This window comes from Panthera pardus, unplaced genomic scaffold, assembly GCF_024362965.1.
Source record: "Panthera pardus isolate Hobbes unplaced genomic scaffold, ASM2436296v1 HiC_scaffold_17, whole genome shotgun sequence".
Lineage (NCBI taxonomy): Eukaryota > Metazoa > Chordata > Mammalia > Carnivora > Felidae > Panthera > Panthera pardus.
In genome coordinates, this window is record NW_026526732.1 from 149,567,637 (window position 1) to 149,594,446 (window position 26,810).

At 45.3% G+C, this 26,810-nt stretch overlaps 1 protein-coding gene across 10 annotated transcripts; it reads right to left on the reverse strand.

Moving 5' to 3' along the window:
- Window positions 1-272: 272 nt before the first annotated feature.
- On the reverse strand, window positions 273-24,835 carry MSH5 (mutS homolog 5). Of its 10 annotated transcripts, none has more exons than XM_019438830.2 (25): window positions 24,576-24,835; window positions 24,011-24,167; window positions 23,613-23,736; window positions 23,083-23,163; window positions 22,837-22,899; window positions 21,740-21,861; window positions 21,456-21,565; window positions 21,147-21,182; window positions 20,527-20,609; window positions 19,706-19,751; window positions 15,574-15,712; window positions 15,390-15,452; window positions 8,084-8,212; window positions 7,719-7,791; window positions 7,446-7,555; window positions 7,129-7,209; window positions 3,825-3,912; window positions 3,405-3,594; window positions 3,162-3,288; window positions 2,367-2,516; window positions 1,690-1,764; window positions 1,338-1,481; window positions 990-1,199; window positions 742-815; window positions 273-529 (listed from the first exon to the last, which is right to left on the reverse strand). In XM_019438830.2, exons 2-25 carry the CDS (start codon window positions 24,152-24,154, stop codon window positions 418-420), a joined length of 2,574 nt encoding a protein of 857 aa, XP_019294375.1. In that variant the 5' UTR covers window positions 24,155-24,167; window positions 24,576-24,835; the 3' UTR covers window positions 273-417. The 10 variants fall into 10 exon arrangements, with proteins under 10 accessions (XP_019294375.1, XP_019294376.1, XP_053761191.1 ...); XM_019438831.2 differs by having other exon boundaries at window positions 24,011-24,284; XM_053905216.1 differs by lacking the exon at window positions 24,576-24,835 and having other exon boundaries at window positions 24,011-24,558.
- Window positions 24,836-26,810: the final 1,975 nt, after the last annotated feature.

Here is a 26,810-nt window from a genome sequence, read left to right on the forward strand (position 1 = left end):
ATGAAGTCCCCTGGGTAGAACCCAAGGGTCCCCCTACAGCAGTGTCACTGTGTTGTTGTTTTAAGCTTGTTTTTTAAAAGTAATCTCTACACCCAACATGGAGTTCCAACCCACCACCCCGAGATTGAGAGGCACACGCTCCTCTGAGCCAGCCAGGTGCCCCAGTGTCACTGTGTTCTTAATGAGGCAGGGCAGACCCTTCTGTGGACTTCTGCTTGGTGCTTCATGTCTTTCCTATTGTTTTGTGATGGCTGCTCTAAAGAAACAATACCTTGGTCTGAAATAAACTTTATTCCTAACGTGAAACAGAATTTCCAGGAAAATTGAGAATTTTGGGCCTGAGGGAGACCAGGAAAGAGACAGGGCATGGCAGCTTGCTGGGGTCTTGGGAAGTGGAGGAAAGCCAAGGAAGGACTCTCAAAGGATGCCAGTGGCAGCCGGCAGCACTTCCTGACTCATGAAAATGTCCAGGTCCAAGTTGGGATCTTCCAAATCCAGTTTCAGAAATTTATCTACCAACGTCTGGCAACTAATGGGAGAGAGAAAAATGGGATTTATGGGAGAAGAGATAACTGAGTCCCCAGGCAGAGGAGAGAGGCTGTGGCACAGGGAGCCCAGGAAAATTTAGAGATTTCAGGATAAATCGTGGGTCTCTGAAGGACAAAGAGGCTGAGTCCCTGAAAGGGGGAGAAGAGCTGCAGACATGCTAGAGAGAGCCGGGACACTGGGCCACACACTCACTTTTCCATTTGCTTCTCCTTTAGCAACTCCTTGACAGGCTTGATGGGTTTCCCACTGCGGATCAAGTCTGAGACCTAGGAACCAGAAGGAGGGTGGGGGTGGGGGTGGAGGTGGGACGTGGAGGTGGGGGATAGAGGAGGGGGAGTTGGGTAAGAGAACTGGAACTAAGGGTCAGAAATCCCATGGACCCAGAAAGCCAGGCTAACGGAAGGGAGCCCTGATGGAGGTACTTGACGTTTGGATCTCACCTCCTTGCCACGGGCAATGAGATTGCCGGGAAGCCCAGCCTGGGCAGCTGTGTAGGACGCATGGCTGGCATTGGCAATACCTTCACAAACCTGATAGAAGAAGACTAGGTCGTCCCCATCCTCACAGGTCTCCATGGTCTTAAAAGAGATACAAGGGGACAGTGTGTCATCAATCTCTCTGCTTCCTGCCCTGAAACCCTTGGCCAACCCCTGTGGGGAGTGAGAAATGGGAAGGGACATGGTTCCTGTGCTCAGGGAGCCCCTGTCGTACCTGAAGAGCCTGTCCTCACTCAGTTCTGGTAACTGCTCATCCTATGGATCCCTAGAGGGCTAGATGGGTTTCCTTACCAAATACTGCACAAGGGGCCCCTGTGGCAGCAGCTGTAGCTGAACAAGGCTCAGAAAGTTGGTGGCCACAAAGATGTGAGGGCACATGGGTCCAAGTGCCAGCCAGTGTCGTAGCACAGCAGCTAGAAGCGCAAGCCCATCCACCTGCGCAGAGGGCAGGGGTGAGGGTACTGAACCAGAGGTGCCCTGTGTACACTTCTCCACCTGCCCTGGCCTGCCCCATCTTGCACTTTTCTGTTTCTTTCTGGCCCCATGCACCCCTGTTCCTTTCCCGAGGCACAGCGTCACCCTCGTGCTCCTTTGTCTTCCCCCGCCTTCCCCTCCTCAGTTTCTCATCCTTTTGTCTCCTCACCGTGTTGGTTCCCTTTCCAAATTCATCAATGAGGACCAGAGACTGCTTGGTGGCATTGTTCACTGCTTTCGCCACCTGCTGGGTACCAGGCGGACAAGGGAGGATTTCATTGGCATTCAAGCCTGTAATGCACTGACCACAGTCTGCCTGTGAATAAAGCTGCTTATATATGTGTCCACCCTACTGGACTGCAGGTTCTTCAGTGGTAAGACACACATTTCATTCATCCTTTCATTGCCAACAGTGTCTCATGCAAATCAAAGGTTCAGTAAAAGTTCATGGTATTGATTCTCCCAGTCTCTGAATTTGGTGCTTCCTGCCCCTAATACAGAAGGCATGCTGCAGAATGAAGATTTTTCTTGTTCTGATCATTTTTCTTTTTAGATTTTTTTTTTCATTTAGAGAGAAAGCATGGGGGGGGGTGTGTGTGTGAAGGGGCAGAGGAAGAGAGAGGGAGAGAGAGAGAGAGAGAAGAGAATCTTAAGCAGGTTCCGTGCTCAGCATGGAGCCCACACGTGGCTTGATCCCACAACCCTGGGATCATGACCTGAGCTAAAATCAAGAGTCAGACGCCCACCCAACTGAGCCACTCAGGTGCCCCTGATTATTTTTCAAGAGTAGAGTTCCTTCCTTACTAATTCCCTCCCACAATCCCACCCCCCTTTGCTCCCTTTGACCTGGTTAAGGTCGATCATGAAGGTGGAGAGGCCCAAGGAGATGGATTCGCAGCTATGAATCCGGGTGAAGATGGCATCCACTGCCCCAATTTCGGCTTCCTCTGCTGGCACAAAGCTGCCCACCAGGGCCATGAATGTGATCAAGCCTACCTAGAAACGGAGGAGACAGGGCCTGGGGCCTGATGGTGTGGGCTGGGGTAAAGGTGAGTCAAGGCTGAGGGGTGAATTATAGATCAAAGAGGGATGGACACAGTTTAATAGAAGAGTAGAGCCCCTTCAGCTTTCTTTAGAATCAGGAAAAAGGAAGGGGGGAGGGGGCAGAGGCACACCGGGGAATGGCATGGATCTATTCAGAGATGGGGGAGAGGATTTCAGGGCACAGAAAGATCTGTTAGAGCATGGCTCTCCCTCAAGTACAGAATGGGAACATGTGAGGTAGAGGAGCAGGGAGTGTGCACTACAGACTTTTGATGACAGATCGAGTCAGAACACAGGGGAAGAGCTGTAGGGACCCATGTTTGCAGGCAGGTGGGAGATGGAGACAATGAAAAAGATGCCAGAGGCCCAGTGTGCAGGGATTCTCCTCACTTGTTTTTTTTTTTTTTTTAATGTTTTATTTGGGGGAGAGTAGAAGTGGGGGAGGAGCAGACAGAGGGGGACAGAGGATCTAAAGCAGGCTCTGTGCTGACAGCAGCGAGCCCGATGTGGGGCTTGAACACATGAACTGTCAGATCATGACCTGAGCTGAAGTTGGGTGCTCACCTGACTGAGCTACCCATGTGCCGCTCTCCTCACCTGTTTGAGGTATATGCTCTTCCCTGAGGAGTTGGGTCCGGTGATGACTTTGATCCTCCCTTTGTCCCTGCCACACTCTGCAGAGTTGGGCACGAAGGTTCGGGCACAGAGTTCCATCAGAGGATGTCTGCAGTGGGTAGAGAGTTACCTCGCACATGGCCTGTGAATCCAGATAAATGAAGGCAGCAGAGATGGGGCCTTTGGGCCCCTTGTGTCTATGCCTCCAGCCCCTTCTGTTCTCACCTGCCATTCAGGATTCGGACCCCAAGGAGCTGGGGGGAGTAACGGGGCCTTGAGTAGCCGTAGTCCCGGGCAGCACTGGCAAGAGCCAGCAGGACGTCCAGGCGGGAGGCAAGGTCCAACACACGGGTCAAGACAGCTGCCCGTGCCAGCACCTGACACTGCAGCTGGTACATCAACAGGGTCTCCTGGTCTAGAGGTAGGGGAGGAAGGGGGCTGGACATTAGCTCCAGGAGAAAATGAAGAAGAGACAAAGAAGCCAGCAGAAAGACCTGGAAATAGGCTTGCAGAGAAAGAGTCTGAGACACCCCGAGACATTGAGAGGAAAAGGTACAAAGTCAGAGTGAGAGAGCAGGAAGAAAGGAGCCTGTTAGAATATCCTCCAAGCTGCCCGCTCCCCTCCAGCCTTTTGCTTCTCCTCACCCCGGATATCACAGTGCAGGTCCCCCAGCAATGCATCCAGCTCCTTGGTTCGAGCACTACGATAGTGCAGCTTCTCCTCTGACAGAAACTGGGTGCAAGGGTTCAAAGCTGTGGGCCTTGCATTCTTGGTCTCCATCTTCTCTAACATCACCTCCAGCCCCACCCCAACTTTTTTTTTAACTTTATATTTATTTAAAAAAATTTTTTTAATGTTTTTATTTATTTTTGCAACAGAGAGAGACAGAGCATGAGCAGGGGAGGGGCAGAGAGAGAGGGAGACACAGAATCAGAAGCAGGCTCCAGGTTCTGAGCTGTCAGCACAGAGCCCGATGCGGAGCTCGAACCCACAGACCGTGAGATCATGACCTGAGCCGGTCAGACGTTTAACTGACTGAGCCACCCAGGCGCCCCGTTAACTTTATATTTTAAAATAAAACAGGGCGCCTGGGTGGCTCGGTTAAGCATCTGACTTCCACTGAGGTTGTAATCTCATGGTTCCTGACTTCGAGCCCCACGTCAGGCTCTGTGCTGACAGCTCCGAGCCTGGAGCCTGCTTCGGATTCTGTGTCTCCCTCTCTCTCTGCCCCTCCCCCGCTCACAGTCTGTCTCAAAAATAAACATTGAAAGAAAAAAAAACTGAATTAAACAAATGTGTAGAAGAATTATTATGAGGCAAATACCCTTGTGACTAACCATGTAGGTTACAAATTGAGTTAAGAAATTAAAATTTTGCCAGCTACCCCAGAGAGCCATCCTATCACAACCTTCTCCAGCTCCTCAAAAGTAACCTCTATTCTGACCTTTCTGGGAATCAATTCTTTATTTTCTTTGTAAGTTTATCACCCAAATATTCATTCTTAAACACTAGTTTAGTTATGCCTCTCCTTGATAATTTCTGATATATATATTTTTAATTCTAGTATAATTAACATACGGTGTTATGTTAGTTTCAGGTGTACATATAGTGATTCAATACTTCTATGTATACTGTTCAGTGCTTATTAAGTGTACTCTTTTTATTTTTAACGTTTATTTTTGAGAGAGAGAGAGTGTGAGTGGGGAAGGGGCACAGAGAGAGGGAGACATAGAATCTGAAGCAGGCTCCAGGCTCTGAGCTGTCAGCACAGAGCCCAATGTGCGGCTCAAACTCACAAACCCTGAGATCATGACCTGAGCCAAAGTTGGATGCTTAACTGCCTGAGACACCCAGGTGCCCCAAGATAAATGTACTCTTAATCCACTTCACCTGTTTCACCCATCCCCCCACCCACTTGCCCTCTGGTAACCATCAGTTTGTTCTCTATAGTCAGGAGTCTGTTTTTTGGTTTTGTCTTTTTTCTTTGTTCATTTTTGCTTCTTAAATTCCACATGAGTGAAATGATATGGAATTTATCTTTTTCTGACTTATCTTACTTAGCATAATACTCTGTAGATCCTTCCATGCCATTGCAAATGGTAAGATCGCATTCTTTTTTTATGGCTGAGTAATATTCCATTGTGTGTACCACATCTTCTTTATTCATTCACCTATCAGTGGACACTTGGGCTGCTTGCATAGTTTGGCTATTGTAGATAATGCTGCTATAAACATAGGGGAGCATGTATCCCTTTGAATTAGTGTTTTTGTATTCTTTGGGTAGTCAGCAGTGTGATTCCTGGATCATAGGGTAATTCTATTTTTAATTTTCTTTGGAACTTCCATACTGTTTTACACAGTGATGGCACCAGTTTTTGTCCCCACCAACAGTGCAGGAAGGTTCCTTTTTCTCTACATCCTTGCCAACACTTGTTGTTTCCTGAGTTTTTGATTTTAGCTATTCTGACTAAAGTGTGGCTTTAGGTGTGAGGTGATATCTCATTGTGGTTTTGATTTGTATTTCCCTGACAGTGAGTGATGTTCAGCATCTTTTCATGTGTCTGTTGGCCATCTAGATGTCTTCTTTGGAGAAATGTCTGTTCATGTCTTCTGCCCATTTTTTAATTGGATTATTTGTTTTTTCTTTTTATTGAGTAATATAAGTTCTTTTTTTTTTTAATTTTATTTATTTAAGTAATCTTGGGGCCCCTGGGTGGCTTGGTCGGGCAAGGGTTTGACTTCAGCTCAGATGGCGATCTCACCATTGGTGAGTCTGAGCCCCGCGTTGGGCTCTGGGCTGACAGCTCGGAGCCTGGAGCCTGCTTCAGATTCTGTGTCTCCCTCTCTCTCCCTGCTCCTCCCCACCCTCTCAAAAATAACTATTTAAAAAATTTTTTAAAGTAATCTCTACACTCAACATGGAGCTCAAACTTACAACCGTGAAATCAAGAGTCGCATGCCAAACGCCCCTATAAGTTCTTTACATATTTTGAATACTAACCCTTTATCATATATGTCATTTGCAAATATCTTCTCCCATTCCACAGTTGCCTTTTAGTTTTTTTGGTTGTTTCCTTTGCTATGCAGAAGGTTCTTATTTTGATGTAGCTCCAATAGTTTATTTTCACTTTTGTTTCCCTTGCCTCAGGAGAGGTATCTAGAAAGATGTTGCTACAACCAATGTCAGATAAATTACTGCCTGTGCTCTCTTTCTAGGATTTTTATGGTTTCCTGTATCACATTTAGGTCCTTAATCCATTTTGAGTTTATTAAGTAGGCTTCATGCCTGGCATGGAGCCCAATGCAAGGCTTGATTCACGACCTTGAGATTAAGACCTGAGCTGAGACCAAGAGTCAGACTGACTGACTGAGCCACCCAGGTGCCCCTCTCTATTGCATATTCTGGGCTTTCTATTCTGTCCTATTGATCTATGTGTGTATTTTTGTGCTAGTGCTATATTGTTTTGATTACTACAGCTTTGTAATAAAACTAGAAGTCTGGAATTGTGATACCTCCAGTTTTTTGTTTTTCAAGATTGCTTTGGCTATTCAGGGTCTTTGAAGTTCCATACAAATTTTAGGATTGTTTGTTCTAGTTCTGTGAAAAATACTGTTAGTATATTGATAGGGATGGCATTAAATCTGTAAACTGTAGTATCAACATTTTAACAACAATTGTTCTTCCACTTCCAGAGCATGGAATGTCTTTCCATTTCTTTATGTCATCTTCAATTTCTTTCATCATTTTGTAGTTTTCAGGGTACAGGTCTTTTATCTCTTTCTCACCTGACTTCTTTCTCTTTTATTTCAGAGCTGGTAAAGATCAAAGTAAAACTGTAGAAGAGACATCCCATATTGGGCAGTGCTAATGGGGGAAGGCCCTCCCTCAGCTGCTGACTCATTTCCCTCATCACCCTCCCCCCCCCCCATAGAAGTCAAGGGCCTTACCATGAAGTCCAGTCCTTCAATCTCAAAGTCACTAGCCTCTACCATGAAAGGCAGGCGGGGAATACAAAGAAGAAAGCCAATCTGGGGAGAGTGCAGAGGAGTTAAAACAGGGAGTAAAGTACTGGGCACCTTATCTCCCCAGAGGATGCCAGAGATCCCAGTATTCTCCAGTGCTTCTCTCAAGGGCCTAAAACCACCACCGTGTTCATATTCTTCACACTTCCCCAGGGGTTTTCTTATCCAGCAGTGTGTCCTTCATAAACCTAATATCTCCCATAAAAGACCCCTGGAGGCTACACCCGTCCTCCTGCCCTCACCAGAGGGATGTAGATGACACTGCATGAAGGAATACGGGAGTCCAGATTCTCTAGCTCCTTTCGGGCAACCTCAGTGAGGAAACTGGGAAGTCCCATCAGCCTTCGTTTTTCTAGGAGGGTGGAAGACATATGAGTATCGAAAGTAAGGTTCCTGCCCTGTTTGCCATGGTTAGTTAGCCCCAGTTGTAGTGGCCACCTACTGATGATGGTACCCCATCACTGGGCAGGCTCGTGTTTGGGGCCCATAGGCCCCACTGCACACCCAACACTCACTCTCATCAATTTCAGGATCTATGTTGGGGAGGACTGTGAAACGATTTTCAGCAAGACTGCCCTCAAAATCCACCTGAGGAGATAAAAAGTCCAGTTGCTCATCACCCAGAACCATCTCCCAATCCTGCTCCTCACCTCTACTCGGGTCCCAATCCTCCCTGCAGTTTCTGCTTTAACCCTAACCCTCCAAGCAGGTCTCTGACATTCTGACACTTCCTCTCACCATCTCATTCTTTGGTCATCCAACTGACTTTGATGTCTCTCATCTTCCATAGCACATTCCCCAGAGCACAGTCCTTCTGTGTCCTCCAATCCCACCTCTCTTCCCTAGGTCCCCAGGGGTTCTGCCTCTGTCTTCCACTCACCACTTTCCCAATGAGGCTGGCAATATGGTGCAGGTCATCAGAGAACTCTTGGGCAATGTCCTGAAAGAGCTGGATGGACTGGGGGAGGGAGCGGCAGGCATCCCTCAAGCCCAGGGCACTATACACAGTCTGTAGCAGAAATGGACAGAAGATGGGCTGAGGTGAGGGGACAGGGATGGACTGAGAAGAACAGAGAGCAGCAGGGGGAAACACAATATAAAAGACAGAAGATCTCAAAGGCAAAAAAGAAACAGTAAGTGAGGAAAATGGCATCTGTAAAATTCTGTGTCAGGCACTACACTAAATAGTGAGACTACAAAGAACTAAAATGGGCCCTGTCCCAGATGAGCTCTTGGTCAAACGAGGAAGACAGAAATACACCCAGAAGATTTAAAAATAGGGGCACCTGGGTGGCTCAGTTGTTTTAGTGTCCGATTCTTGGTTTGGGTTCAGGTCATGATCTCACAGTTCTTGGCTTCGAGCCCTCTTGGGTTCTGCACCGACAGGGTGGAGCCTGCTTGGGATTCTCTCTCTCCCTCTCTCTGCCCCTCCCCTGCTCGTGCTCTCTCTCTCTCTCAAGAAAAATAAATAAACTTAAAAAATAAATAAATAGGGACACCTGGGTGGCTCCGTTAGTTGGGCCTCTGACTTCAGCTCAGGTCATGATCTCACAGTTCGTGAGTTTGAGCCCCGCGTCGGGCTCTGTGCTGGCAGCTCAGAGCCTGGAGCCTGCTTCAGATTCTGTGTCTCCCTCTCTCTCTGACCCTCCCTGGCTCATACTCTGTCTCTTTCTCTCTCAAAAATAAATAAACATTAAAAAAATAATAGTAAATAAATAAATAAGTAAAAATAAAGTGGTAGGTGCTTCAGTAGAGGAAAGGATCTTTTAAACTTTTTATTTATTTTTAGTGTTTACTTATTTTTGAGAGAGAGAGGGAGAGAGAGCGCACATGTGCACGCACACAACAGGGGAGGGGCAGAGAGACAGGAAGAGAATCCAAAGAAGGCTCTGAGCTGTCAGCACAAAGCCTGACACAGGGCTCGAACCCATGAACCACAAGATCATGACTTGAGCCAAAGCTGGATGATCAACCAACTGATCCACCCAGGTGCCCCTAAGAGGAAAGGATTTTACACTGAGGAAGGAGAAAGAGAAGTAGAGATATGGAAGGCAGAACAGTAAATAAGCAGAAGGAGCAAGATAGCACTGGGGAAAGACAGCAAGAAGAGAGAAAGGGTGAGAGTCACTGACAGTTAATTACCCAGGGTGAAGCTCAGGGCCCTGAGGTGGCTGCCAAGGTTAGACTGAGCGGACAGACCAAATCCATAGGGCATCTACTGAGCCTTACTTGGTGGTAGAAGATATATGAAGTAAATAAATCAAAGGGTTTATACTCTAGCCATGATGGAAATAAACAAGCAGCAAAAATAATGACTACCCACAAAACAGATTGACCAAGTTATGGAACTGATTAAAATTATGAAATAAGTTCAGAGAATAAGACTAATATGGACTAGGGTGCCTGGGTGGCTCAGTCGGTTGAGCATCTGACTTCGGCTCAGGTTATGATCTCGCGGTCTGTGAGTTCGAGCCCCACGTTGGGCTCTGTGCTGACAGCTCAGAGCCTGGAGCCTGCTTCTGATTCTGTGTCTCCCTCTCTCTCTGCCCCTTCCCCGCTCATGCTCTGTCTGTCAAAAATAAACATTTAAAAAAATTTTAAAAAAAAGACTAATATGGGCTATCTTTACAGAGAAAAGGAAATGAACTTGGTTGTGAATAAGGCTATTCAAAAGGAAGGAGAGTATTCTGTTTGAAAGCAAGAGCATGAGTAAATGAATAGAGGTAGGAGTAAGAGCCAACACTTATTGAATGCTTACTAGGTGACAGGCAATGTTCTAAACTCTTCACATATGTTAATTTCATTCATCCTCAAAATAATCTTTGGAGATAGGAATTATCTCCATTTCACAGAGGAGCAACTGGAAGCACAAAGAAATAACATAATTTGCTCAAAGTCTCACAGAGTAAATAAAAGAGCTGGGATTTGAACCCAGGTGTCTGGCTTTTAACCACCCTGCTACATTGAGAACACAGTGTGCAGAGCCCCTGAATGCATAGCCTGGCCTGGCTGATGAATGTTCAGTAGTGGGAATGGAAGATACAAATAGTTCCACATATCTGTTCATGTTAAAAGAAACCTGCTGAAGATAATAAGAAGCAGGTTTCTCACTGGCAGAGAAAGAAGTTACAAATGAGGAAAGGAGGAAGTCTGGAGTGAACTCTGTGGTATTGACTGTGGTATAGAGTGAACTCTGTGGTATCAGAGGTATGAGTATGAACTCATGGATTCTTATATAGATAGATCGATTCAGGAATACAGATGTATATGCATGCGTTAGCATACTACATTAATTTCTTTAGCTCTGTCTGTGGTGAAAAGAAGTGACAGATACCCCAGTAGCAATAACCACATCTAGTGTCCAGATCTTGGTTTCTAATACTATTCTCCAAAGAATGTAACCAGGACTCCTTGGAGAAATGGTTGATTCTAGGGCTTAGGCAAGGAAAATATAAGATGACTCTGGAGCATCTTGTAGTGGTAAAAAGTTAGGAAGTGCTCAAAAATGGACTGGGGGCCATGTCAGAAGAGCATATCAAAAGCCTACCTGAATCTGAAAAGCCAATCTAAAAGCTAAATGGGCATATTAAAAATACACTTTAAAAAACTATTTAAAAAGGGGTGGGGGGTATGCGCCTGGGTGCCTCAGTCGGTTAAATGTCGGACTCTTGACTTCAGCTCAGGTCATGATCTCATGCTCATGAGTTCAAGCTCCACATCAAGATCTGTGCTGGGTGCTGGCAGCACAGAGCCTGCTTGGGATTCTGTCTCCCTCTCTCTGTTCCCCCCCTGCTTGCTCTCTAGCTCTCTCTCAAATAAAAATACACTTTAAAAAACTATTAAAAAATAAATAAATGGGTATATTAAAAGTCAATCTGAAAAGAACTCTTAAGGAACTAAACTAGAAAAATTTGAGTAAAATAAAAATACAACACTGAATTATAACTCATAAAAGATTTCTGACATAACTGTACTATGGTTATGTCAACATTGTTTTGGTAATATGTTAACATTAAGGGAAACTGGATGAAGGATATGTGAGAACACCATGTACAATTTTTGCAACTTTTCTTTACATCTTAATTATTAAAAAAAAAAAAAGAATTTAAAACAAAGCAACAGAAGGATAAATCTTAAAAATTTTAAAAAGAAAATGTTATCTATAGGTGGGGGGGTGGATAGAAACTAGAATTAGTTGACTACATAATAGTTTGGAATTACATAAATATTTTATGTAATTATAAAAAATGAAATTTTAAAAATTCTTAAAAATCAAAAATAGAATGAAACAAATGAACATAAATGTATGTCCAGATAGTGACATAACTACACAGAGAGGAACTATTCCAAGTGACTAAAACAGTAATTTGACTGTATGTCCTTAGTAGGGACAAAAAGAACTTCCCTCCTCCTCCCCAAAAATCTTAAATTATTTTCAATAATATCATTGATAGTAGTGCTAGAAGTGTTATACTAAGATCGTTGTGGATGTAATGTAGGAAAAGGCAAATGAATGATATTCTAATCTTCTCATTGCTAGTGTTATTGAGAACCAGAATTTTCAGTATGAAGAAGAAATACTGAAGAAGATAAGTAAAGGAATATATAAGGTAAGGATGCTGTGCTTCTGAATTTAAATTGGTGGTATCAGTACCAATTTTATCATGCATGTATTTTACTTTTTAAACGTTCCTATATATGTCCACAGAAAAGTCTTAAAAACAATAAGTAAAACATGCTGGGACATGTTTCAGCATTCAGACTGAGACAGCCTGTGATACAATTTTTCACTAAAAGGAACCAGGGCTCCTTGGAGAAATGTCTCATCCTGGGTCAGAACCAGGAGATATGAGATGTAGGGGCACCTGGCTGGCTCAGTCAGAAGAGCATGTGACTCTTGATCTTGGAGTCAAAATTCAAGTCCCACTTTGGGTGCAGAGATGACATAAAAAATAATAACATAAAAAAAATAAAATAAAATAAAAATAAAATAAAATAAAACCAGGAAATGTGAATGATATTTTTGTTAGATCCCATCAAATCAGAGAGCAGGAGGGAAGCTGCCAAGTGGGAAAGTCTACTGGGGTCATGTTTAAAGGACTCAGAAGCCAACATGAAGAGGCTCCCATTGGCCAAAGATGGAATAATCTGAACATGTAGAAAGACTAAAATTGCAGAGGACTGAAACACACGCATAAATCTGAGTTCATGATGATACACAACAACAAAAAACACACTGGCTACCTTGGAGGATGTTAGGGAACCAATTTCCTATATGCTGATAGCTGATAAATAAAAGCAGGGGGAGGGAAATCAAGCAATTTCTATGATATGAAATATATCACTAGGAAACCAAAAAGCAGATGAGAGGGTTTCTCTTTACAGAAATGTTCTGGCTAATAAATGAAGAAAGGATGACAGAATAATACTACTTTGCAATCCATAAGGAAATAATGGACTTAGGTATTAAACATCAAAAGCTGCTAACATCACAAAAGGAGAGACAGACATATGAGACATTATATTCCTCCACTTATAAAACAGTATTGAAAAAAATCTAACTTGGATTTGATCGATCTTCTAGGTTCAACTATTTACTTACAGAAATTCTAGAAGAGCGTAAAACATGTCAAAAACACCTACTGATTACATTCAGCAAAATCCAGGCTAAGGGAAATTCTGTCGGACAAACAATATAACTTCTTCAACAAATAATTTGCAAGGGGAAAAAGAGAGATAAAGATTGAGATAGAGATGGAGGGAGAACTGTGAAAGGCAAAAGGAACCCACAAAGGAGACTTCAAGAGACATCAAACCATTGCCATATGTTGAACATATTTGCATCCTGATTAAACAAAATGTAATGTTTCAAAAATCATGACATTTATGAGAGGATTAGAAATGTGAACATCAGGAGGGCCTGCGTGGCTCAAGTCAGTTGGGCATCCTACTCTTTTTTTTTTTGAGATACAGAGCAAGAGCAGGGAAATAGCAGAGAGAGGAAGACACAGAATCTGAAGCAGGCTCCAGGTTCTGAGCTGTCAGCATAGAGCCCCACGTAGGGTTCGAACTCATGTACCACGAGATCATGACCTGAGCCAAAGTTGTATGCTTAACCGACTGAGCCACCCAGGCGCCCCATCTGACTTTGATTTTGGCTCAAGTCATGATCCCATGGTTCATGAGTTCGAGCCCCAGTTGAGGCTCTATGCTGACAGCATGGAGCCTGTTTGGGACTCTCTCTCTCTCTCTCTCTCTCTCTCTCTCTCTCTCAAAATAAATAAATAAACATTAAAAAAAAATGCAGGGCACCTGGGTGGCTCAGTCAGTTAAGCTTCCAACTTTGGCTCAGGTCATGATCTCATGGTTCATGAGTTGGAGCCCCGTGTCAGGCTCTGTGCTGACAGCCTGGAGCCTGCTTTAGATTCTGTGTCTCCCTCTTTCTGCCCCTCCCCCACTTGCACTTGCTCTCTCTCTCTCTCTCTCTCTCTGTCAAAAGTAAAACATTACAAAAAATTTTTAAAAACCTGCTTTTAAAAAGAAGAGAAATGTGAACATCGGACAATTTGTAATATTCAAGAATTATGCTGTTAGTAAGATAATGATATTGTTATTCCTTTTTATGTTTTTTTAAGTTTTTATTTATATTTATTGTGAGAGAGACAGCACCCACATAAGTGGGGGAGAGGGACAGAAAGAAAGGGAGAGAGAGAATCCCAAGCAGGCTCCAAAGCATGGCTCAATCCCACAAATGGTGAGATCATACTTGAGCAGAAACCAAGAGTCTAATGCTTAACTGACTGAGCCACCCAAGCACCCCCATTATTCCTTTTTAAAAGTAGTTTTGGGGGGCACCTCTCTCTCGGCCCCTCTCATGTTCATGCTCTATCTCTGTCTCTCAATAATAAATAAACATTAAAAAAATTGTTTAAAGTAATTTTTGGGGCACCTGGGTGGCTCAGTCAGTTGAGCATCTGACTTCAGCTCAGGGCATGATCTCATGGTTCATGAGTTCAAGCCCCACATTGGGCTAGCTGCTATCAGTGCAGAGCCACTTCTGATACTCTGTCTCCCTCTCTCTCTGCCCCTCTCATGCTCATACTCTTTCTCTCAAAAATAAATAAGCATTAAAAAAAATTTTTTTAATGTTTATTTATGAGAGAGACAGAGACAGAGTGTGAGTGAAGGAGGGGCAGAGAGAGAGAGGGAGACAAAGAATCCAAAGCAGGCTCCAGGCTCTGAGCTGTCAGCACAGAGCCTGATGCGAGGCTTGAATCTGCGAACCGCAAGATCATGACCTGAGCTGAAGTCAGACGCTTAACCGACTGAACCACTCAGGTGCCCCCAAAATAAATAAGCATTTAAAAAAAAGAGAAATTTTCTTTTAGAAATCATATTAACATATTTATGGGTGAAATTATATGATGGCTGGAATTTGCTTCAAAATAATCCAGGAAGGGGAAAGCAAGGAGAAGATATACATGAAACAAGATTGGCATGAGTCCAAGTGTCAAAGCTGCATGGCGGGTACATGGAGGCTCATTATATTACTCTAAATTTTTTTTTTTTCACAACTTCTACAATACAAAGTTTTTTTCTTGGTTTTTTTAAGTGTTGGGATAGGGTGCCTGGGTGGCTCAGTCGAGCATCCAACTCTTGATTTCAGCTCAAGTCATGATCCCAGGGTCAGGGGGATCGAGCCCCGAGTCGTGCTCTGAGCTGAGCATGGAGCCTGCTTAAGATTCTCTCTCTCTCTCGGGGTGCCTGGGTGGCTCTGTCGGTTAAGCATCCGACTTCAGCTCAGGTCATGATCTCACGGTCTATGAGTTCAAGCCCCGCGTCGGGCTCTGTGCTGACAACTCAGAGCCTGGAGCCTGTTTCAGGTTCTGTGTCTCCCTCTCTCTGACCCTCCCCGGTTCATGCTCTCTCTCTCTGTGTCTCAAAAATAAATAAATGTTAAAAAAAAAAAAAAAGATTCTCTCTCTCTCTCCCCCTCTTTTTCTGCCCCCCCCCCCCCCCCCCGGGCTCATGCTTGCTCTCTCACTCGTGCGCTCTCTCTCAAAATAAATAAATTAAAAAAAAAGTGTCAGGATAAAGTTGGAGAGGGTGACCAGAGTACAGAAGGTCTGGATCACATGCTGAGGGACTTAACTTGGATTTCTGGGATTCAAGAAGGAAGATCTTACCTTGTACAGAACTTGCCAGTCGCTGACCTTGGTGTGGGACAGCTTCATGCGTTTCAAAATCAGCTACAGTCAAAGGGACAGCCATTGTTTTCCCTCTCCCACTCTAATGCTCCTCAAAAAGCCGCATGTCCAATATTGACCCTCAAACTCCTTCCCCACCTCCCGGCCCCCACCCCTGGCTCACAGGCACATTCTTGATATGACCCAGCAACCGATGCAGCATTTGAGCCATGTCCAGATTCTGGGGTAGTAGGAAAAACTGAATGACATCCAACCGAGAATTTAGCTCTCCCAGGTCGTGAGTCGGACGTGTGAACCATAGCCTGGAAGCGAGGCATGACACGGGGGGTGGGGACAGAAATTACATCTGTTCTCATTATTGTCTTGATCCCAGCTTGTGAAAATGTGTGTCTGGAGGTCCCTGGGGATTGTGGTAATCAGTATCTGTACTGGCAAGTACAGTGTCCTATCTATGCAGGCGTGTTCACACAGATCTACTAAAAATCTCTGCATGTGAGCACGACTCTGTTTATCATGGTTTTGATGGATGTAACCATGTGTCATTCCATGTGGATATGTAATGGAGCTTGTCAATATTTAGAGGGAGTGTAGCGTATTGAGGTATTTGTGTGCCAACACTCTAGTTCTCTCTGCAGCTGAGTAGGAGACGGTGAGTCAGCGTGAGTTTATCTGCATTTAGCTGTGAAAGTGTCTCTGGGTGTAATTGCACACACGTTCATCTTTTCTTGTTGTTCTGTAAAAGTATATAACCATTCCATGTGGAATGATAATCCTCAATTCATGATAATGGTCATCTCTGCAGAGAAGGATTGGGAAGGATACTGAAAAGGCTTCAATGACATTGTCTTTTTTTTTTTTTTTTTTAAAGTAAGTTCTATACCCACTCTGGGACTCAAGCTCATGACCCCAAGATCAAGAGTCATATGCTTGGGGTGCATGGGTGTCTCAGTCGGTTGAGCGTCCGACTTCAGCTCAGGTCATGATCTCGCAGTCTGTGAGTTCAAGCCCTGCGTCGGGCTCTGTGCTGACAGCTCAGAGCCTGGAGCTTGCTTTGGCTTCTGTGTCTCCCTCTCTCTCTGCCCCTCCCCTGCTCATGCTCTGTCTCTCTCTGTCAAAAACATTAAAAAAAAAATGTTTTAAAGAAAGAGTCATATGCTCTACCAACTGATCCAGCCAGGCGCCCCTTCAAAAACATTGCCTTATTCTTAAATTTGTTCGTGCAAACATAGACGTTTGTATTATTATTACTTCCACATTTTGTGTGCCTGAGATATTTCCTAATAAATTAGTATACGGTAATAAATGTTTCTTCTGTGTTTGTCTAATTCTGGGTGCCCCTATCTTCTCTATGGCTATGAAGAGTGTGAGACTCTGCAAGGACCTGTGAGCCCATGAATTCTTTTCTGTATCAGAGCAAGCCATTAGGCATGTTATTTTACTTATTTTTTTAATGTTTATTTATTTTGGGGGGGAGGGGCAGAGAGGGAGGGAGACAGAGGATCTAAAGAAGGCTCTGAGCTCTCAGCACAAAGCCCGATGCAGGGTTCAAATCCCCAAACTGTGAGATGATGACCTGAGCCAAAGTCAACAGACTGAGCCACCCAGGCACCCCAGGCATGCTACTTCATATAAAGAACCAACCTATGGAGACACTATGGCCGGAGGATATGTATCTCACACTATATAGTCTATGGCCAGTTACCCTGGGTTAGAACACCCCAGGTTAGAGTAAAATGGAGAATTAGGTTGGATTCGAGGGTAGGTTTTAGGCACCTCTGCTCCTTAGCCACAGAGAGCTCCACCAGCAGCTGTGTAGGTCAGTCTGTGAATACCCTTCCCCACCTTGGAGAGTACAAGCAGACTTTCTTGTAAAATACCTAGGTTTTTCAGGGCGCCTGGGTGGCTCAGTCAGTTAAGCATCCGACTTTGGTTCAGGTCATGATGTTGCGGCTTGCAAGTTTGAGCCCTGAATGGGACTCTCTGCTGTCAGCACAGAACCCACTTTGGATTCTCTGCCCCTCCTCCACTTGTGCTCACACTAGTGCTCTCTCTCTCTCGCTCTCTCTCTCATAAATAAGCATTAAAAAAAATACTTAGGTTTTTCTGACTCACGTACTGCTAGTGCCAGGAGAAATCTTAGTCAAGCTAAACCTCCTAATTCTACAGCTGAGGAAATGAAGCCCTTAGACAAGCAGCTTGTCCAAAATCTAGAGCTGGGTCTCAAACTCAGGTCTCCAGACTGTGAGCACAGTGCTCTTTAGAGCATACTGTGACATTCAGTCACCTTCCTGGTGCCCTGTCCAGTTGGAGGCCAACTGGGTCCTTAGTTCATGATTCAGGTTGTGATTCCATGCCCTGCTGGATCCTACCTGGGGGGATCTGCATTCCTCCCCTCCCCTTTAACTCTGATCTCTTCTCCCCTGAGAATTCCTTCTCTCTCATCCCTGGTTGAGATTAGAGATCTGCACCTGTAGAATGCGTGGGTAATGAAGGCACCCCAATTACCTGGAGATGACCTCAGATTATCTAAATTAACCTCTAAAAGACACACAGTGCAGGGCAGGTGAGGTGGGTAAAGGATTGTGCACCTGTAGGCTAGCAAAGGTTTCAGCTCTGAGTTTGTACAGATGACGTGACCAATGTGTTTGCATTTGTGTACCTACTCACTCGGTGCTACTACATACAAGGCCATGTGCCAGGCACTGAGGTAACAGGAATGACCGTTGTATGGAGCTCACAGCTATGAGAACAAGCAGATTCACCGACCGCTAACTCCAACCTGATGTGACAGTACAACTAGAAAACAAACAGGCAACGTGTGAGCAAACAGGAAGGTGTGTGTCAGTCTCCTTATGGGTGCCTGTGAAAGTTTCACCACGAAGGTGATAGTTGGCTTGTACCTTGAAGAAGATGTAAGATTCTGACAGGTAAAGAACAAGGGAAAAACTTTCCAGAAGGAAGTGCATAAACATGGGCATGGTGTATTTCCATGATGGAAAGTGGCCCAAATGACTGGACTATAGGGCAGATCCAGTAAGGATGGATTTAGGAAGGGCTCTGGAAGATAATCATGGAAGTTTAAATTGGGGTGAATGGGAGGGGTCCTGAACATCATACTGCTAAATATGCTAATCTCCAACCCATGGAGAATGGGGAAGTCTGAGGCTTATGTTATTTTGTTTTTACTTAAGGTTTAGAAAAAAAAAAAAGTGGAGTGATATGCTCAGATCTCTGTTGTGGAATGACAAGTATTTTTGAACGAAGGACAGATTGGAAAAAGAAGAGATTCAAAGCACAGAGACCAATCTGAAGGTGAATACAATGCCCAAGGTTAGAAATGATTACAGCCAGAGTTAGAGCAGTGGAAAGAGGGAGAGAGATGTCTGAGAAAGACATTTCAGGGTACAATCAATAGGTCTTAGTGAATAATTGAATATGAAGGGTGAAGGAGAAGCATCAATCCAAGGTTGAGAAGCAGTACTGCCAGCGATGCCATTATGCAGATAAAAAAGGATGCAGGAAGACGAACAGGTCCAGTGGGCATCAGTTTAGATGCTCTGAGCTTGAACTGCCTATAGAAATTGCAACTGGTGATGACGTGCGGTGAGCATTCCACATATACAGCTCAGAAATAGAGACACAATTTTGAAAGTCAACAGACAATAGCTCAAATGTGAAGTGTGATTTTTATAATTAAAGATAGTACCATGTGGGGCCTGGCATGTGACTCTTGATCCTGGGGTCATGAGTCTGAGCGCCACGTTGGGGAGTTGATTGTACTTAAAATAAAATTTAAAAATCTTAAAAAAAGTAAAGATAGTATCATATGAGGTCAAAACTTCCAGTTATTAAAAAAAAGACACAATGTATAGCATAAGGAATATAGTTAATAATACTGTGTTAACTTTGCATGGTGACAGATGGTAGCTAGAGTTATCATGGTGATCACTTCGAAACGTATATAAACACTGAATCACTATATTGTATACCTGAAACTAATATAATATTGCAATCAACTACACTTCAATAAAAAAAGATATTACCATGTGTGCATTAGTATTTTGTGATTGTTTCTGCTGCTTGCATGTGTGCCAGTCTGTACCATCAATGGGCATACGTATATCTGTGCTGACAACATAAAATGAGGATACTAGCTACCACACGGGATTGGTGTGAGGATTAAATGCGTTTAGCCAGCATTTGGGAAATGGCAGTTCTCAGCACTATGAGATGGGGTGGTTTGTGTGAGTCTGTAGAATGAATACATTAACCTGCAGCACATGTGTGAGACTTACCTGAGCAGCTTCTGTCCCCACTTACAGTGGCATCTATTGAGGATTCCTGTGGGGAGCAGGGGCAGGCAGTGAGCTTGTTACAAGGCAGGGGCAGAAAAAGGAATGTGTGGGTGTGTCTAAACTGAGGCATCCGGGCCAGAGGTTCGGTTAGGACAGAGTTTGGACAGGCTGGCCTGGGGGCGTCCTGCAGATACAGAACACAAAGGCAGCTAAAGCCAGCAACTGGCCACAAGTCTGAGCCAGGATTACCGTCCAAGGGCTTAGGGAGGGATAGCCACTCACAGGAACAGTTGGCCAGAAAAATACACAGAGCAGCTGTGGTTGGATTCACAAAGAGGCCAACACATATATGTAAACATTAGACACAATCCACTGAGGTATGCACAGTAAAACCATGCGGCTACTTGGGGAGATGTCCCCACTACACCCTAAAGCCAGAGACAGCTGACAAAGACTCAATGCAAATAAGTTATGCATAAGTTATGGACAGTTATGCAGTTATATAACTCTCCTCTAAACATAGGGACTCCCAAAGTCCCTAAACAGGTGCACAACCAGCAGAAACATCCATAGAAACCCAAGGAAGGAACATGGAATTGGTAAAGTAAGAGATGATATGCAAATGACACTGGACAACTATGGATGGGGGGGGCCCAAGCTCAGGGAGGGTACAAGGAGCATAAGAAAGCTGGACTGGAGTGGAAGAGACATCTGGCAACAGGAGTGAAGTGGGAGGGAAGAGGGACTGGGACACATGTTGGGAGGCAGCTGCTTTTCTGGCAGCATTTTGTAGTGTGGGATGAGGGAAGGGGCATACCTACCAAACAGGCTGAGCCCCTCCTTCAGTCCACTGGCCACTTTGTACACTGAAGGGTGAGACTCACTCTTAAATATCTGCAGAACACTGTAAGGGAGAAGTGAAGGAGCTTGCGGTAACTTGGATTTAAAAAAAATTTTTTTTTAAGTTTATTTTTGAGAGAGAGAGCAGGGGAGAGGCGGAGGGGGGTGGGGGGAGAGAGAAAGAATCCCAGGCAGGCTCTGCACTGTCAGCATGGAGCCTGACACGGGGCTTGAACCCTGAACCATGAGATCATGACCTGAGCTGAAACCAAGAGTCGGACACTTAACTGACTGAGCCACCCAGGAGCCCCAAGGTAACTTGGATTTTTTAAAGGGAATTGAGAAGATGGAAGGGAGATTGGGAACATCCTCCTGAGATCAAATTTGGTTGTAAGGTCTGTCCCTCACTTCTGTATCAGTTTTTCTCTTTAGAAAAGGAGGGTGATACCTTTGGGCTTTTCTCCCTCTCTTCCCTTTTCTTCAAGGAGAGAGACCTTAATAACCCCTGGATTAAAGAAACTGGAGCCTCACTGGGATTATTAGAGTATTAAACTTAATCCTTCTCTCTCCCCAGAGACGCAGCCTGCCTCCATCTCCTTACCTGTAAGTGTCTTGATCTATGCTCACCAGATGGGTCCTGAGGACAGAAAACAAGAAGAAAGAAACGTGGCTGGGGTAGGAGCGGTGTGAGTTCATTCTTAGGTTCCACCCCCTAGATCTCCCTCCTGGAATACTGTCTCAGTCATCTCCCCGGAGCTCCACACCCCCTTCAGGTGCTCCTATGTGTCCTAGAGCACTTTACCTGATGGGTCACTGCCCACTCCTCCCACCCCACCCCCCCCACCTTGTCTTGCTGTTAAGACCTCCCAATCCCACCTTACTTTGCTTGAGGTTAGGGTAAATCACCTACAACACAAATTTCTTAAAGCCCAGGATGGGGACGCTGACGTTATAATCTTCCAGTTCAACCCCAATTCTTCTTCGACCCAGGAACTTGAGCAGCCCTCCAAGTGCTCGAACCTGGGAGGAAATCAGTAATGGAGTTGAGGTAAATCCCAATGTCCTGGAGGCTGGACAACACCAGAGAAAACTATTATTTTCCAGGATTGGACTAGTACCTCCCAGGACTCAACCCTAGGAATGGGTATTGGTCCCTTTCTCCAACCAGCCCTCATCTCCCAGGACCCTTCCTACCGTGAGGAGGCAGTCAAAGGGAATAATAGAGGAGAGGAAGAGGATTTTCTCAGTGGTAGTCATGGAGTCTGGGATGAAGGAGTAGTTTCCAGCAAGAAGGCGCTGTTTGCTTATCTCCAGACCTATTTTGGGGGAAGCATGAGAGGAAAAGGAAAGGTCTTGTAGCCCAATTTTCACCCCATTTTAAGAATGAAATGATAGAAGCAAGAGAGAGGATGTGACTTGCCAAGTTATACAGGCAGTTAATGGAAAGCTGAAACAAGAATCAAATCTTCAGGGGCGACTGGGTGGCTCAGTTGGTTAAGCTTCTGACTCTTGGTTTCAGCTCAAATCATGATCTCATGGTTCAGAGCTCGAGTTTGAGCCCTGCATCTGTGCTGTCAGCGTGGAGCCTGCTTGGGATTCTCTCTCTCCTTCTCTGCCCCTCCCTTGCTCACACACTCTCTCAAAATAAAATGATGATGATGATGATGATGATACTAATAATAATGTACCAAATTTTCAGACTTAGTCTAATTATCTCTTTATTTTACCTAGAATATAAAGATCTTTGGTTGAGAGCACAACCTGAGAAAGACAAGTGATTCAGAATATCTATTCCTAAGGTATCTATTTGGAATTTGGGATTTGGGGTCAAAGGATCATATTAATAGAGGAATGAATAACACTAATGTCTTAATATCTAAGTAGAATAGAACATTCCTTACCTTTTTTACAAACCTGGGAAGGTTTTGTAAAACTTTTTACAAACCTGGGAAGGTTTTGTCTATTTTTTTTTTTTTTTTTTAAGGGACAAATGGCTTTGGCTTAAAGGTAAAAATCCCAACAATCAAAGCTATCCACAAAGTGCCACCACTTCCTCTTCTCTGGGAAGGCCCTCATCCCTAGACACGCCTATGTGGAAACTTCACAAGGTTTCAGGTTATTAAAGGGTAAGGAGCAGGACAGATCTTGAGGAGACTGCTTATGGGACCTGGAGAACACAAAGGGTTAGGATAAGATAAGGCTGAGGAGAGACTTCTGATGGAGCTCAAGTAGAGTAAGGAGAAAGGGGTAGGAAAAATGGGATGAGGAATTGGGCAAAGGAAAGGAAGTACCAAAATCCACACTTGGCAAAAATACAATTTCAGGTCTCTTAGGCTCTCTGTGTTCCTGGGAGGCTGTGGGGGAAGCAGAGAAAGGGCCATGAGTCTGAACATCTCAGTCCTCTGCCTCTGTCCCACCTTCCCTCTCACCCAATTCTGGCCTCCTGGCTGTTGCTCCTTCAAGACCCTTTAGTCTCCTGGAATATTCCACAGTTCACTCCTTTCCCATTTTTGCTTTTCCCCTTACCCAGTCCTTACCAAGCTTTCCTAGAAACCGAGTCATATTCTCATCCTGTTTGGCACTCGTAACAACAGACCGGGGATTGATTTCATCCAACACTTGGAAGAAGAATGGAGACCAAATGAGTAAAAGGATCCTCTAAGGGGGTATCCATAGGCCTCCCCTTGCTATTTCCTTCTACTCCCTCCAAAACAAACAAACAAACGCACCCTCATTTCCTCCCTCTAAAAGTAAGAGGTGCTCTGCACATTGGGAGCATAGGTAGGAGTCAGGCATGAGATTGAGGAATGAGAAGACTGGCAGGGTGGCAGGAGGGAAGAGTGACCTGGAGATTGTCACTAGACTCCAAAGCCCTGCAGGACGGACATGACTGATTTGCCCAGCACCTGATACATTATAAACAATAAGTGTTGAATAATGAAATGAATTCCTATAAACAACAGGGGGAAATTCTGGGAGTCAATAAAATAAATTGAGACAGGTAAGGATAGAAGAGTGAAATACACTTCCAGTCTCATAGTAGAGGAATCCATGGTTCTGCTCCCACCTCTCTGGAGAAGCTTGAGACTCTCATGGTCTGGGGCATCTGGCATGAAGTGGATGGTAGAGTCACTAGTGTCATAGTAGGCGATGCCCAAGTATCCTGAAGTCCACAGCGCACACAGATAGATCTATCCCAGGAAGAAGAAAGGAAACCGACAGGAAAGGAAACTGCTGGTAAGTGTAGGGTTATGCCATGTCCTACTTAATTTTAATCATTTTATCAAATCCCTTGAGATAAGTATCATCGTCCCCATTCAGTCAGTGTCAAACAGAGCAGAGGCAAGTGACCTGCCAGCTATTCCAAGCCCACTGATTCTAACATCCCGAAGTTCCAACCAGCTCCCTGCTCTCAGGATCCAAGCGCCTGCTCCACCAGACATCAGCTATCGCCGCCCCAGAGACCTCCGCCGGCTCTTGCTCGTTGTCCTCCTCCTCCTCAGCCTCCCCACGGCCCGACACTGGGGCCAGGCTGGGAAAGCTGGCCGAAGCTGCCCCCGGCTCCGGGCTCTGCGGCGTCCCGCCTGGGATCGTTCCTACGGAGAACATGGCCTTGGACGCTCTGGGGGCGCAGAAAAAGAAGACGGTTCAGGAGCGGGATTTCACCGCCAGGAGGCTGGGATAGGGGGTGCGTAGACACGCAAATCCACCCGAACTGGGAGAGGGCTGAGGCGCAGGGCTGCAAGGGCCGGGGAGAGCTGCGGTAACGTTTTGTTTTTAACATCTGCAGGCATTTTGACAGGCGACTTCTTAGGTATATCACCAAAGTCCAGACTGCAAAACCCCACGTGCCCCACCCACATTCCGGTCACCAGGAGCTTGTACTTTGGCTGGAGGGCCCTGAGGGCCGAGTCTGCACGTCTCCTCTCCCCGCCTCTGCCAACCACGCCCCCACTATCGCAGCCCTAAACTTCTCGACTTCCTACCCCAGTTGCGGACACTCGCGGCACTTTCCCGCGTTTTCAGTCACCTGGGTAGCTACGTGCGCGAAACCGCGTCACTAAGAGCCGCGCTCCCGCAAGAGAGGCACACCTGAGTGGGGGCGGGGTGCGCGCGCACACGCCCCGCCCCTCTAAGCCGCTATTGGCCGGAGAGATCCGGATCCTGCTTAAGACTTCGACAGGACTGGAGGGAGGAGAGGATCGCTGTTGCTAAGACGGCTGGACGCTGATTGGTCTATTCGCATATGGGGCGGTGTCCGAACGTTCAAACTTCCCGCCGCCAGTGCCGTTGCTTAGCACTCGGGCCTTAGGCCTGCCGGGTTTGGGCTTTGATTAACGCGGGGTGGAGCCTGTGAAAGTCGGAAGCGGAGCTTGAGTCAGAGCCTACGGAACTAACTGGTCTAGGCGGGTTGGGGGGAGCAGCCTAAAGGGGCAGAAGCGAATTGCATTTTTTTTTTCCGGAGAGGGAAGATAAGCACATTATTAAACCTGTACCAACAACTCTAAATTAATATTTGTACCCACTGAACTAGTATTTATGAACAGCTTAGAATTGTGCCTGGTAAACTTAGTAAAAGCCACGTGTTTTAAATAAATAAGCAGAAATAAGCAAGACTCCTATCCTAGTCCTCTTTTGCTTATATCCTTGGTTCAGGGTATTACCACCCCAACGAGGGAATTACTGGGTCTCAATTATAATTTTTGTCTCCCACAAGGAAGTGGAAGCATTCGAATTACACCAAAGTCTGGTGGAGAGAATTAGACCTGATAAGAACAGCTACACTCCTGCTGAGACATGTCTGTACCCCTCCTACAGATGCACACACACCCACATCCGTAAGTACAGAGGGGTGTTATTCATTCACTCAGCAACTATTTAGTGCCTACTCTGGGTCAGGTGGTAGACCCAAAGTACTGAACATTAATTAAGTATGGGCTTCATGAAACTTTTTAGTGTGTGTGACGGGAGGGTAAGCGAGGAGATTGTGAGGGGGACAGAAATAAACAAGTATATACTTTAAAAAATACATCCTCCTCCCCAACTTTGTCCAGGGTACCCTGAGATGGGGAGATCCCATGCAAGAGGTTAGAGAAGATGGCGGGATAATCTGGCTCTGCTAAACAATGATTGGAAAATCCCCTCTAGGAAGAAAGCTGGGGAGTGAGTTAAGGGCTAGGTTAATGGTTACCCCTGGCAAACGGTTGAGCAATGGAGCTATGGAAACCTGGAAGAGACTGTCATAACTCTAAGGCGTGTCAGAGAGGGACACACCTTCCAATCTGGGGTGAAAAGAGATTAGGGACTGGTTTACCAAGCCAAGGAAGGCGAGGGAGTGAAAAAAGAAACCACCTTTCAAAGGAAAGGATAGATATTAAGATAGAAGAAAAGCAGAGGTAAGGAGATGAGACCAGAGGGACACTTCTCTGATGCAGGATTTGAGGCTGCAGCCCCTGGTTTCAAATCCAGGGGGCTCTGCTGAATAGTACCGGGAGAGGGCAGCATTACCTGTCATCTGGGAAATTAAGGCAAAATACCTTTTGGGTAGCCAAGCCAGCCAGCCAAAGTCAATATTGATAATCAAGCCAGCTCTAGCTATAAAGCTGTAGGAGAGAAAAGAGAGGCAGAGAAGAAGCTGCCAAAACCTGTTTCAGCTCAGGGCTGGCCCTATTTGCCTGAGGCGTCTCCCAGAAGGGAGATCTTTGTGGGGCATATTCTCTGATGGACATTGACCAGCTGAAATAGAAGAGGACCCTAGGAATAGGGCTGCTTTGACCTCCTTTCCTCAGATGGAAGGGGTCCTGTGTACAGAATTTGAGGATCACCCATGGAGAAGACTCCCCCCACCCCCACACACACACATACACACTCATGGAATCATTCTACAACCTTATAGGATCTTACTATTCAAGGAAGCAAACACAATATATCTCCTCTCTGGGGAGGAGAGAGATAGGCCTTCCCCCAGAGAGGAGAAAACCCACAGAAAAGGAAGCAGGAGAGGAAACCACTAACTGTTAGTTTCCAGCAGCATGTTTCTCACTCTGCCCCAGTCCTCCCCCAAGTCTCTCCCTTTCTTTAAGTGTCAAGGCCTGTTTTGCTCCTATGTGCTTGCACTCCACCATGTTTTTCTGGAACTGTAGGTCTCTTGTGAGCAAGGGGTGAGGAAGAAAGAGAAGGTATGGTAGGGTAGGAGGGAGATTCAGGATATGGAGGCTGGAATATATCCAGTTTGGAGGATGTATTATTAAGCCATTTTTCAGCA